This window comes from Prionailurus viverrinus, chromosome B2 (assembly GCF_022837055.1).
Source record: "Prionailurus viverrinus isolate Anna chromosome B2, UM_Priviv_1.0, whole genome shotgun sequence".
In the NCBI taxonomy this organism is placed as follows: domain Eukaryota; kingdom Metazoa; phylum Chordata; class Mammalia; order Carnivora; family Felidae; genus Prionailurus; species Prionailurus viverrinus.
In genome coordinates this window covers 11,390,711-11,403,433 of record NC_062565.1, presented here as the reverse complement: position 1 = coordinate 11,403,433, position 12,723 = coordinate 11,390,711, and the positions used below count along the sequence as shown (strand labels likewise).

The window sequence follows — 12,723 nt, the reverse complement described above, 5'->3', positions numbered from 1 at the left end:
TCCCAGGGGGCTTGGCTGGCTCAATGGGTCCAACTTCGGATTTCAGCTCACCTCATGATCTCATGGTTCAGGAGATCGAGCCCCATGTCAGACTCCACGCTGTCAGCATGGGATTCTCTCTCCTCTCTGTCTCTGCCCCTCCCTTGCTCATGCTCACATGCACACGCTCTCTCAAAATAAATAAACTTAAAAAAAAAATGTCTTCAGTAAGGTGGGTGGTTTCAGGATCACCATACAAAACCAACAGCTTTCCTCTAAATCAGCAACAGTTGGACAAATGGCATTTGTATTTTCTATTTCTAATTTGTATTTTACAATAGCAACAGAACCTGTAAAAAGAACAGAACAGACTTATTTAATACCTGTTCCTGAGTGAGAATATTCTTCCTCCCAGCACCCCCCAATATAATTTCAATCTGTTCAGTTGAAGTGTAGTTGACACACAGTTCCAAGTGTACAACTTAGTGATTCCACAGCTGTGTATGTTACCACAACGAGCATGCTTGGGATTCTCTCTTTCTCTCTCTCTTTGCCCCTCCCCTGCTTGTGTTCAGGTACACATGCTCTCTCTCTCACACAATAAACTTAAAAAAAAAAAAAAAAGAAAGAAAGACATCCCATGTTTTTACATTGAAGAAACTAATACTGTTAACATGTCAATACTACCCAAAGCAATCTGCTGGTTCAATACAATGCCTTTCAAAAACCCAATGACGTTTTCTCAAAAATAGAAAAATCCATCCTAAAACTCTTATGGAATCTTCAAGGGCCCTTAATAGCCAAAATAATCTTGAAAGGAACAACAAAGTTGTCAGTTTCACACTTCCTGATTTCAAAACATATCACAAAAAAGTAATCAAATTAGTGTGGTACAGCACAAAGACAGACATGTAGACCAATGGAAGAGAACAGAGAGCCCAGAAATAAACCCTTACATACATGGTCAAATGATTTTCCACAAAGGTGCCAAGACTACTCAATGGAAAAAGGACCATCTCATCAACAAATGGTTCTGGGACAACTGGAGAGATGCATGCAAAAAGAATGGAAGTGGACCCTTACATCATATATAAAAATTAACTCAAAATGGATTAAAGACCTAAAAGCAAGACCCAAAACTATAAAACTAGAAGAAATCAGAAGGGAAAAACCTTCATGACATTGGTCTTGACAATGATTTCCTGGATCTGATAGGCAACAAAAGAAAAACAGACATGTGGGACTATATTAAACTTAAAAACTTCTGTGCACTAAAAGACACAATCAACAGAGTGAACAGGCAACTTACAGAATGGTAGAAAATATTTGCCAATCATATATATGATAAGAGGTTAATATCCAGAATATATAAATATGAACTCCTACAACAAAAAAATCAAATAATCTGATTAAAACCCAGGCAAAGAACTTGAAGAGATGTTTCTTCAAAGATGATCTACAAATGGCCAACAAGCATATGAAAAGATGCTCTCAGCATTAAAAATCACAGGAGAAATACAAATCAAACCACAATGAGATCCACTCACACCCACGAAGACAGCTACTATCAGAATAACAAAATAAACATTGGCAAGAACATGGAAGAAGTGGAACCCCTGTGCACTACTGGTAGGAAATGTAAAATGACACAGCCGCTGTGGAAAGCAGTTTGGCAGTTCTTCCAAAAAAAAAAAAAAAAAAATAGAATTCCCATATGCCCCAGCCAATTCCACTTCTGGGTATATACCTAAAAGAACTGAAAGCAGGGTCTCAAAGAGATCTCTACAAGCATGTTCCCGACAATAGTATTTACAATAGCTTAAGGGCTGAAAGAACCGAAGTATCCATCAACAAATGAATGAATGTGGTATATATGTATAATGGAATATTATTCAGCCCTAAAAAGGGAATCTATTCTGATACATGGTATAATGTGGATGAACCCTGAAGACATGGTAAGTGAAATAAGCCAGTCCACAAAAGGACAAAAACATAGGAGTCTACTCATAGGAGATCTCTCTCTCTCTCTCACTCTCTCTCTCTCCCCCTCCCCCACCCCTCCCCAAACCACACGCACACATGCTCTTTCAAAATAAACAACTTTTAAAAATCACTATTCATGGAACATATTTTTAAAATTTAATAGAATATTTAAATTGCTTCATATGTAATAATTCTTTATCAAGCTCACTCAAGAGAGATACTGGCTGGAGTTTGAAAATCTACTACTACTGACATTTAAACCTATAGGCATTTAAACACTATACTATTTTAATTTTTCTGCACTTAGGACGCACATATGTATAAGCTGAAATGCTTGTTCAAATACAAAGTATTCTAATTTTGTAGTATATTTTAAAACAAAAGGACAATTTTCTAGCTATTGGCAGACATCTGTTAAATATAGTCTGTACAGGGGCGCCTGGGTGGCTCAGTCGGTTAAGCGTCCGACTACGGCTCAGGTCATGATTTCCCGGTCTGTGAGTTCAAGCCCCGCGTTGGGCTCTGTGCTGACAGCTCAGAGCCTGGAGCCTGCTTCGGATTCTGTGTCTCCCTCTCTCTCTGACCCGCCCCCGTTCATTCTCTGTCTCTGTCTCAAAAATAAACATTAAAAAAAAAAATTAAAAAAATATATATATAGTCTGTATAGACACTATAATGGAAAAAGAAAACTACTGTGATGTACTTCTACTTGAAGGTATGATGCTAACAGCAATGCTACTTTTTTAATACTTACAGAGCTTCTTTAACCCCAAAACCAGGACCAATAAAGAACAGTTTGGGATAATAAGACTAAACAAGGCCATGTCGTCTACAGACTTACATCACTCACAAATGCCCAGTGTCTAAGAGTGTATCTATCATCACATGGCATTAATTAGACAAAGTAGTCTACAACTTTGAGTCTACTGCCGACTCATATGCTAGATATGCCACTGCGGGGCCTTTCAGAGGCCTGAGTTCTTACTGACTCAACGAAACATGTACGTTATCTCAGATTCTCACTGATCCATCCCACTAACCTAGCAGAAGAAACCCAAACACCCAAAGACTCACCATCATTAAGACAGTCAATACAAGGGGCACCTGGATGGCTCAGTTAAGCGTCAGACTCTTGATTTTGGCTCAGGTCATGATCTCACAGTCATGGGATCAAGTCCCACATTGGGCTCTGTGCTGGGCGTGAAGCCTGCTTAAGATCCTCTCTCTCCCTCTCTCTCTCTGCCCCCTCCCCATGTCTCTTTATTTATAAATAAATAAATAGATAGATAGATAAATAGATAAGACAGTCAACACAAGGAAGTACACAGGCATAAGGCTGCAGACAACAGATTTTAAATGGGCCACAGATTCTAGAGCTGTTCTTACTGCACTGTGCTATTTGAGGCATGTACAATACTCTCCAGCTCCACTTGAGGAATGTACAATACTCTCCAGCTCCAGTTACTATTAATATGGAAGTTACACTGGTAAAATTAATATGAAGTAAACAACATTCAGGACTGTTATATCGAAATTATTTTAAGCTTTCAATAATTTGACATCACTTTAAGAACAGACATGTCTAAGTTGTTTTTTGAGAATGCATTGTCAAATTTAAGCGTAACGTTTCAGAGTAAACAAATGCAATTGTTTTATCTAGTAAGATCTATATTCATCACACTGAGGAGTTATCAGTGGGACTTTAAGTCACACATTATGTGATTACAAGTACTGAATGCAACACTGTGAGAAGAGAACTGTCTGGAACTAACAAAATTCAAGACAGGAGCAGGATTCAGATCTAAGATAAGAATGAGGTGGGAAATACTATCAAGTTCCTGAAATTAGTATCTAAAAGCTGCTCACAATTTGCTTCTGCACAATTAGAGGAGTTAGGGTAGGAAAGTGGGTGAATTAGTGTGGGAACAGAGAAAACAAGATCAGCCATAGTTGGCTGTCTTCAAAGATGGGTAATGGGTACACAGGTGTTCTTTGCAGTAGTCTCCTTATTATGCAGTTTGAAATCTTCCATAGTAATGTAAGTTTAGAAGTTACTCACAAAGGTCTATGTGTACCATACACGTAACATAAAAACTACCATATGAACTTCTTAACACAATAAAGAAAATCTGAGTTACAACTGACCTTGGCAAACCACTGAATAAATCCCATTAATGAAAATACAAATACATTGGGGCGCCTGGGTGGCACAGTCGGTTAAGCGTCCGACTTCAGCCAGGTCACGATCTCGCGTCCGTGAGTTCGAGCCCCGCGTCGGGCTCTGGGCTGATGGCTCGGAGCCTGGAGCCTGTTTCCGATTCTGTGTCTCCCTCTCTCTCTGCCCCTCCCCCATTCATGCTCTGTCTCTCTCTGTCCCAAAAATAAATAAAAAACGTTGAAAAAAAATTTTAAAAAAAGAAAATACAAATACAGACAAAAAAGAACTGTACAGATGTAAAATGAGAAACACTATCTCACACCTGAACTGAATTAATCCTTCAAGTTAGTTAATCCTCATAAGCATGGTCATTAGGATGGAAAAGAGAGTGTCTGTCACTGTGGATATAGGCTAGGGAACACAGAAGTCTATAATGAAAAAAGAGAAGCTGGGGTTCCCTTCAATGTCCAGGGGGAAAAATGAGATAGCAGCACTCAGCTTAGACCTACTAGGTAAAGCCTCGAGGTGGTTGTTGGTAATAATAGATTTGAAAGAAATCTGTCTAGGTGTAGATACTAAAACTTCCTAAGTTATTCTAATAAAAATAAGCAAACATTTAAAAATTAAGCCAAATCAAGTATTACTAAGAAAATTTAGATACGTCATTTCTCCACAGTGAGAATCATTCTTACAGGCCCATTTCACTCTCACTAGGTTTCACTACAAGCATACCAGGCAGGAAAATACATTACTACAACCACCAAAATTAATAGGCCATACACACCAATTGTTTAGGCAATACAAGACTTTAACACAGAGTTAGAAAAATTTTATAATTATAAATAAGTTAAAACACGTAACGAAAGAAAAATATATATACAGAAAGAAATATATACAAAGAGATAAACTGGACTTCAACAAAACTAAAAACTTTTGTGCTTCAAAGGACACCATCAAAGGGTGCCTGGGTGGCTCAGTTGGTTGAATGTCTGACTCTTCATTTTGGCTCGGGTCATCATCACGGTTTGTGAGTTTGAGCCCCGCACTGGGCTCTGCTGACAGCACGCAGCCTGCTTGGGATTCTCTCTCTCTCTGCCCCCTCCCCTGCTCACTGCTCTCTCTCTCTCAAAATAAATAAATAAACTTAAAAGGTAAAAAAAAAAAAAAAAAAAAAAAAAGACACCATCAAGAAAGTAAGACAATCCACAGAATGGGGGAAAATATCTGCAAATCCTACACTGATAAGGGACTTATATCCAGAATACGTAAGACCTCTTCTCAATCAACAACCGAAAGACAAAGAGCCCAATTAAAAATGGAAAAGGGGGGTGTGAACAGCCATTTCTCCAAAGATACACAAACAGCCAATGAGCACATGGTAAGATGCTCAGTATTGCCAGCACAGAAATGCAAATCAAAACCACTATGAGATTATCACTTCAACCTACTAGAAGAGATTTAATAAAAAAATTAAAGGGGTGCCTGCTGGCTCAGTCAGAAGAGCATGCAGCTCTTGATCTCAGGGTCGTGAGTTCAAGCACCATGTTGGGTGCAGAGATTACTAAGAAAGAAACTTCTGGGGTGCCAGGGTGGCTCAACTGGTTGAACATCTGACTCTTGATTTCGGCGCAGGTCATGATCTCAAGGTTCGTGAGTTGGAGTCCAATGTCAGGCTCTGTGCTGACAGCATGGAGCCTGCTCTCTCTCTGCCACACCCTCCCCTGCTGGCGTGCGCATGTGCTCTAAATAAACATTTTCTTTAATAAAAAAATAAACTTAAAAAAAATTAAAAATGGAAAGTAAGTATTGGTGAGGGCGTAAAGAAACTGGAATCTTCATATACTGTGGGTGGGAAGGTAAGATGGTATGGCCACTTTGGAAAACAATTATTCCTCAAAACGTTAAAATTACCGTATGACCCAGCAATTCTACTCCTACGTGTACACCCAAGAGAAAACAGCCACACAAAAACTTGCACATGAATGTTCATGGCAGCAATACTCATAATATTCAAAAAGTGGAAATAACCCAAATGTCCATTAACTGAGTGGATACACAAAATAATCCACACCACAGAATATTGCCTGGCAATAAAATGGAATAAAGTTCTGACACACACTGTGACACAGATGAACCTTGAAAAACATGCTGAGTGAAGTAATCCAGACACAAAGGACCACATATTCAAGGACTCCATTTATATGAAATGACCAGTACAGGCAAATCTATAGAGACAGATCAGTGGTTGTCTGGGATGGACAGTGACTATTCATGAGAATAGATTTTTTGGGGGAGAAGTGGGGGTGAGAGGGATGGTGAGGAAAATGTCCTAAAACTGACTGTGGTGATAGCTGAACAACTCTGTGAATATATTTAATACCACTGAATTGTACACTTTTTTTTAATGTTTATTTATTTTTGAGAGACAGAGAGAGCACAAGTGGAGTAGGGGCAGAGACAGATGGAGTCAGAGTCCAAAGCCAGCACCGGGCTCCGAGCTGTCAGCACAGAGCCCAATGCAGGGCTCGAACTCACGAGCTATGAGATCATGACCTGAGCCTTAGTTGGACACTTAACCAACAGAGCCACCCAGGCACCGCCCCCCAGGGTTTTTGAGTACACTTGACAACATTATTATGTCAGTTTCAGGTGTATAATATAGCAGTTCAACAAGTTTATACTTTATGCTATGCCCACATGTGTAGCTACCATCTGTCAACACACAACTCTATCACACTATCACGGACTGTATTCCTTAGGCTGTGCCCTTTATTCCCATGACTTATTCCATAACTAGAAGACTGTTATCTCCCACTCCCCTTCCCCCATTGTGCCCATTCCCCCAATTCCCCTCCCCTCTAGCAACCATCAGCTTCTTCTCTGTATTTATAGTTCTGATTCTGTTTTCGGTTTGTTTATGCGTTTGTTTTTTTAGACTCCACATGAATGAGATCATTTGACGTTTGTCCTTCTCATTTCTCTGACTTATTTCACTTAGCATAATACCCTTTAGGTCCATCTGTGTTTTTGCAAATGGCACAATCCCCTCTTGTTTATAGTTGCTTACTATTCCTGAGCGTGTGTGTGCATGTGTGTATTCCACATCTTCCTCACCCATCATCTATCTCAGTGCCAGGACATATTCTAATGGTTTCACATTTACTTTTTTCAAACCAATTTATGAAGATACTGAGAGAAAACAGATTCTCTTGTCCGAAGCCACAGGACAGTCTGTAAAATTCAAACTCCAAATCTAACACCAGAGACTGCACTCTTAAATGATTTATCAGCCTCCCTTAATAAACAAAAAGCTGGTAAGTAACTCATTTGAACCTGATCATCACCCTCCTCCTACATGGTTTATGTACTACCTAATTAGATTTACCACAGCCAAGTAATATAAAGATATTTAAAATTAAGGCATGAAAACCTATCGCTCATAACAAAATATTCACATTCTGTGTACCTTCTGTATTACTGACTGTGGGCTCGGGAGTGATTCTCCCATCATGAATATTAGAGCTCTCCTCATCGGCATATATCAGATGATCATCTTCTCTATTTTCCGGCCACTGTGGTACCTCTCTTGTGTCTGTTGAGCAGCTGCACACATCTTCATTCTTGTTGAAGTATCTTTGTAGCCATCCTGGCACAATATTCTTAACAGATTCTGTAACCCTGCTAAGAATGCCCTGTTGGAGGGAGAAATACATAAGGCAGTTTTAGAAATTTATCTTTCTACATTAGTACTTACACAAAGCCCTACCAAGCAAAACACAACTACTTCCAAAGTTTCCTAAAGTTCAGACACTTGAGTTACACCAAAATAATGGTATTTTACAATTCTACAGACATTATGAAATTCCTATTTTTTTCTTTCTTCCATACCCATGAATCAATAACTGCCCCCAAAAGGCCTTATTCTAATCTTTAAAAAAACTCCAACAGGGAGGGTACCTGGGTGGCTCAGCTGGTTAAGCATCTGACTCTGGATTTTGACTTAGGTAATGATCTCACAGTTTGTGAGATCGAGCCCTGCATCGGGCTCTGCACTGACAGTACAGAGCCTGCTTGGGATTTCTCTCTCTGCCCCTCCCCTGCTTGCTCTCCCTCTCCCTCTCCCTCTCCCTCTCTCTCAAAATAAACACTTAAAAAAAAATACTTTATTAAAAAAATACAATTAAAAAAAACTCCCAACAGGCCATCAAATAAGCCCATACATTTCAGATTAAGTAATGAGATAATGCACTAAAATGTTACAATCCCAGCGAAAGGCATCCATTTTGATTCCAGCATATTAAAAGAAGCAACACTTCCTCTCCAAACAGGACCTGGCAGAATGGCTTCCTCAAGGAAGGGTGGCAAAAAGAAGGGCCATTCTGCCATCAAAAAGGTAGTGACCAGAGAATACACCATCAATATTCATAAGAGCATCCATGGAATGAGTTTCAAGAAGTGTGCTCCTTGGGCACTCAGAGATCTGGAAATCTGCCATGAAGGAGATAGGAACTCCAGATGTATGCACTGACACCAGGGTCAACAAAGGTGTCCGGACCAAAGGAATGAGGAATGTGCCATACCGTATCCATGTGCAGTTGTCAGAAAACATACCAAGGATGAAGATTCACCAAACAAGCTCAATACACTGGTTATCTATGTACCTGTCACCACTTTCAAAAATCTACAGACAGTTAATGTGGATGAGAACTAATCGCTGATTGTCAAATAAAGGTATAAAACTGAAAAAAAAAAAAAAAAAAAGGCAACATAAACAATACCTTCAACAGTTTCTGCAATTGTTTTATTGCACATTAAGAAAGATAAAAAATTTGAATATAAATATGAGTTTTTTTAAGACAAGGAGGAACATAACTAATCCAACATAATAAATTGAATAAATAATCTAAGATTTTGGGGGCACCTGGTTGGCTCGGTCGTTAAGCATCTGACTCTTGATTTCAGCTCAGGTCATGATCTCCTGGTTTGTGAGTTCCAACCCTGCGCGGGGCTGTGTCGCTAGTAGCACGGAGCCTGCTTGGGATTCTGTCTCCCTTTCGCTCTGCCCTTCTCCTGTGAGCACTCGTGCACGCGCTCTTTCTTTCTTTCTCTCAAAAGCAAGTAAGATATTTCTGATGGGAAAATTCTGTTACATCAAAGGTTGTCGGAAGATCTGAGGAATTAACTTTATTATGACAACTTTTAAAGGGAGAAAAAAACGTGTGGTATAACAACAGTATTATTAACATTTATTGTAGCTTTGCTATGTACCAGGCCCTGTTCTAAGCAGTTTAGACATATTAAAGGTAATCCTCACAATAATTTTATGAAGCTGGCATTAATAATGTCACTTTACGGAGGAAGAGAGACAGTGTAGTTTAAAGTAACTTACCTAAGGTACAAACACAACTACTATGGTTTATCTAGGATAAAGTGAAAGGATGGGCTTTGGGATTGATAGGACCTAGGATAAAATTTGAGTACTTCCCGGTACTTTGATTTACTCTAGGTAAAATAACAATAATACCCTTCCTACTCTTACCTGAGAGAGAATTATAATGAAAATCAAATGAAATAAAGTGAAAGTACTTCACAATTTACAAAATATAACAGAAACATATACTGATAATTTTATTACTAATGAGGAAGAAAAAGCCAGCAGAAACAAACTGGGGTGAGATAACCAATTTTAGGCAACAATTTCCTTCATAAAGTACCATTTGTGGGGCTTCAAGGAAAGAATCACAGGAGGAAAAACATGAATTGGCAGGTACAAAAAACAATAGTTAAAAATCACGGCAGAATAGATAAATCTACTCTGAAAGCTAACCCAAGACAAAGAAGCCTTGAAAAATCCTGTCAACAGAAAAGACTGATACAGTCTTTTTGAACAATATTTTCTCTACTGTATGAAAAGTATAGCTAACCACTGGGAAATATGTAATTATTTTTCCATGTATTCTCCAAACAGAAATTTTGAACCACTCTACAACAATGTAAGCTCTCTAGTAACACATGAAGCCAACAGTCCTATAAAATACTCACTACTGGAAACACAGATTCACTGTTCCCCTTCTCAGTACCGTAACTCAGTATTAGTTATTCAGAAGGATTATCTATCTACATCCAGGATTTAGCATTTATAAAAATATACATAATATTTATTATTTTACTTATTACCTATACTTAAATATTTACCACCTCCCTACATATTTCAAAAGATTTGAATAGACTTACAAAATATAAATGTAACACTGTTCAAATAAGACTTGAAAAAAGACACATACTTGATAGAAGCAGTAAGTTACCTGAAGCAGTGATAGCAAGAATTTAATGTAGAATAATTTTTTTGTGAATTTTTAAGGTGTTAGGCTACTAAAAATACCAGAGATCCTCTGTGATCCCTACTCACTTAGGGAGGCAAATACAGGGGCACCTGGGTGGTTCCGCTCATTAAGCATACAACTCCGACTCGGGGTGTGATCCCACGGTTGGTGAGTTCGAGCCCTGAGTTGGGCTCTATGCTGACCGTGCCCCAAGCCTGCTTGGGATTCTCATTCTCTCTCTCTCTGCCCCCCCCACCCCCCCCCCCACACACTCACTCTCTCTGTCCTCCCCACTCTGTCTCAAGATAAATAAAAATTTTTTTAAAAAGAAAGTACAGAACAGCAACATTACACCATCATTCACCGAAGGTCACTTATGCGGCAGCATTAGGTATTGTGGAGAATAATCAAACAAAACTGAACAGTCAAAATGGATAAAATAAAGCTCATTCACCAAAGCTCTTAAAGTTTGCTTAGATCCTTCTCTTTTTCTAAACCAACATTTAACCAATGTGTCTGGTCACAGCCCACAGCAGCGTTAGTGTAAGAACATTACAGTGAGAGAGGGCTTACTGATGGCACAATGAGGGACAGCTTGGCAGAAACAAGAAACGCAGGTGATAAAACTGACCTGGAATCATTATAAAAAACCAGCATCCCTAACTTCAACATACCTGTGTAGGGTAAATGACCCCTAAGGCAACAACAACAATTAAGCTCAGTATACTCTAGCACAGTGGTTCCCAAAGTGTGGTCCCTTTGCCGGTAATCTCAGCGTCAACTCACGCCCTGCCCTACTAAACAGGGCTCACCTGTTTAACAAACCCTCCCAAATGAGTCTAACGGACGCTCAAGTTTGAGAGCCACCATTCTAGTTAAAGAGACTCGGAAATTAGATGCATTTCAAGAAATTACAATACATTTTAGAGAAAAGGTCCCTCTGTAAGAGGGGAATAAAAATTATGTATACTTAACTCCTAACAGTTATCTGGAAAACATATGTATGTGGAGCACTAGTCGTACAATAACTAAGATATCATAAGATATTTTAAAATTAATCAGAAAAACAAATCTTACAGTGGACTGTGAACATAAGGCAGCTTATTTCTAGAACTATTTCCCCAGTCATTCCCTCAACTGTAGCCATGGTTTTTACCTCTTCTATTATTAATGGGGTTTTTTTTCTATCCATTCATTTCTCCAAAATAAATTCAGCTCTTCCTACACAATACAATCTATCAAATCACAGATTTGATGTTATACTGGTCTTCACTTGTTCTTCCCTCACTCATTCTCGATGGGCTGTCCCACCAAACTGGCTTCTGGTAGGAATGGCCCATGAGAGACTAGGGGATACTAGATATTCATGGAATGCAGAGAAGACAATTCTTTCCTGCGCGCCCTCTCTGATCAAGGGCCCCATCTCTAAAACTGCAGCTCCAGCCAGGTGGGCCCCACCTCCTGCACTCCAGGTACACCATTTCTTCCTTAATCCCTCCAGCCCTCGGCAGAGTAGCAGCCTCCCGCTACTGCTAGTTGCCAGTATTTACTCCTTTAACCGCCCACGTATCTCAAAGCAGACTCTTCCTTAAAGATATTTCAGTTGAACATCTGGAGTGAACGAACGGTTTCTTGCAGGGCCCCTAACTGATAAAGCAGTGCTACTTGTTAATTTTTTTTTTCTAATGAACATGAAAATGAAAAAGTCCATGTAGCCTTATCAACAAAGGAACACACATACAACACTCATAATACTCAAAAGTTCAGTCCAATCTTTATCTCTGTAAAATATTTGAGAATGTTATCCAACTTATATAGGTCAATGCAGGTGTTATTTTGTTCATTCAACTCATTCAATCAATACTTACTGATGGCACACTACATGTCAGGCAAGGAACAGTGGGGAGCAACAGAAACAAGTTCCTGCTCTCCGAGAACTTAGTAAATACAATAGGAAAACAACATGGTGATTCTGTGCTATGAACAAAAATAAAGCAGCAAAGCAGAAGGGGATAGGTATTTTACATAAGCAAAGACCTAGCCATGCAAACTTCTGGTAAACTACGACAGAGTAAACAAAAAGGGCAAAGTCTTAAATACAGTACTGTCCTTGGCACATGCCTTCTAAGTTTCTGGTAAACTTATTAATAAATACGAAATCTAATAAGCCTTAAATAACTATTAAAAACTTTAAAAATTCCTCTTTAATCATATGTGTGTGCATGTGTATGGATGGGAATGTACGTGCAATCCTTTGTTCTGTAGCTTATATATCTAGTC

The 12,723-nt window shown here is 39.0% G+C and overlaps 1 protein-coding gene across 5 annotated transcripts in view; it reads right to left on the bottom strand.

Moving 5' to 3' along the window:
• Positions 1-12,723, bottom strand: part of NUP153 (nucleoporin 153) — an 88,334-nt gene that overhangs the window by 55,206 nt on the left and 20,405 nt on the right. For 4 of the 5 annotated variants that reach the window (XM_047860265.1, XM_047860264.1, XM_047860263.1 and 1 more), the window contains one exon: positions 7,587-7,812. The exons of the other annotated variant lie outside the window; for it this stretch is intronic. Coding sequence is in view for 3 of the 4 variants with exons in the window: in XM_047860264.1 (XP_047716220.1) it covers positions 7,587-7,812 (226 nt within the window). In the remaining variant the exon portion in view is untranslated. The remainder of the gene's footprint in view (positions 1-7,586; positions 7,813-12,723) is intronic. 5 annotated transcript variants of the gene reach the window in all.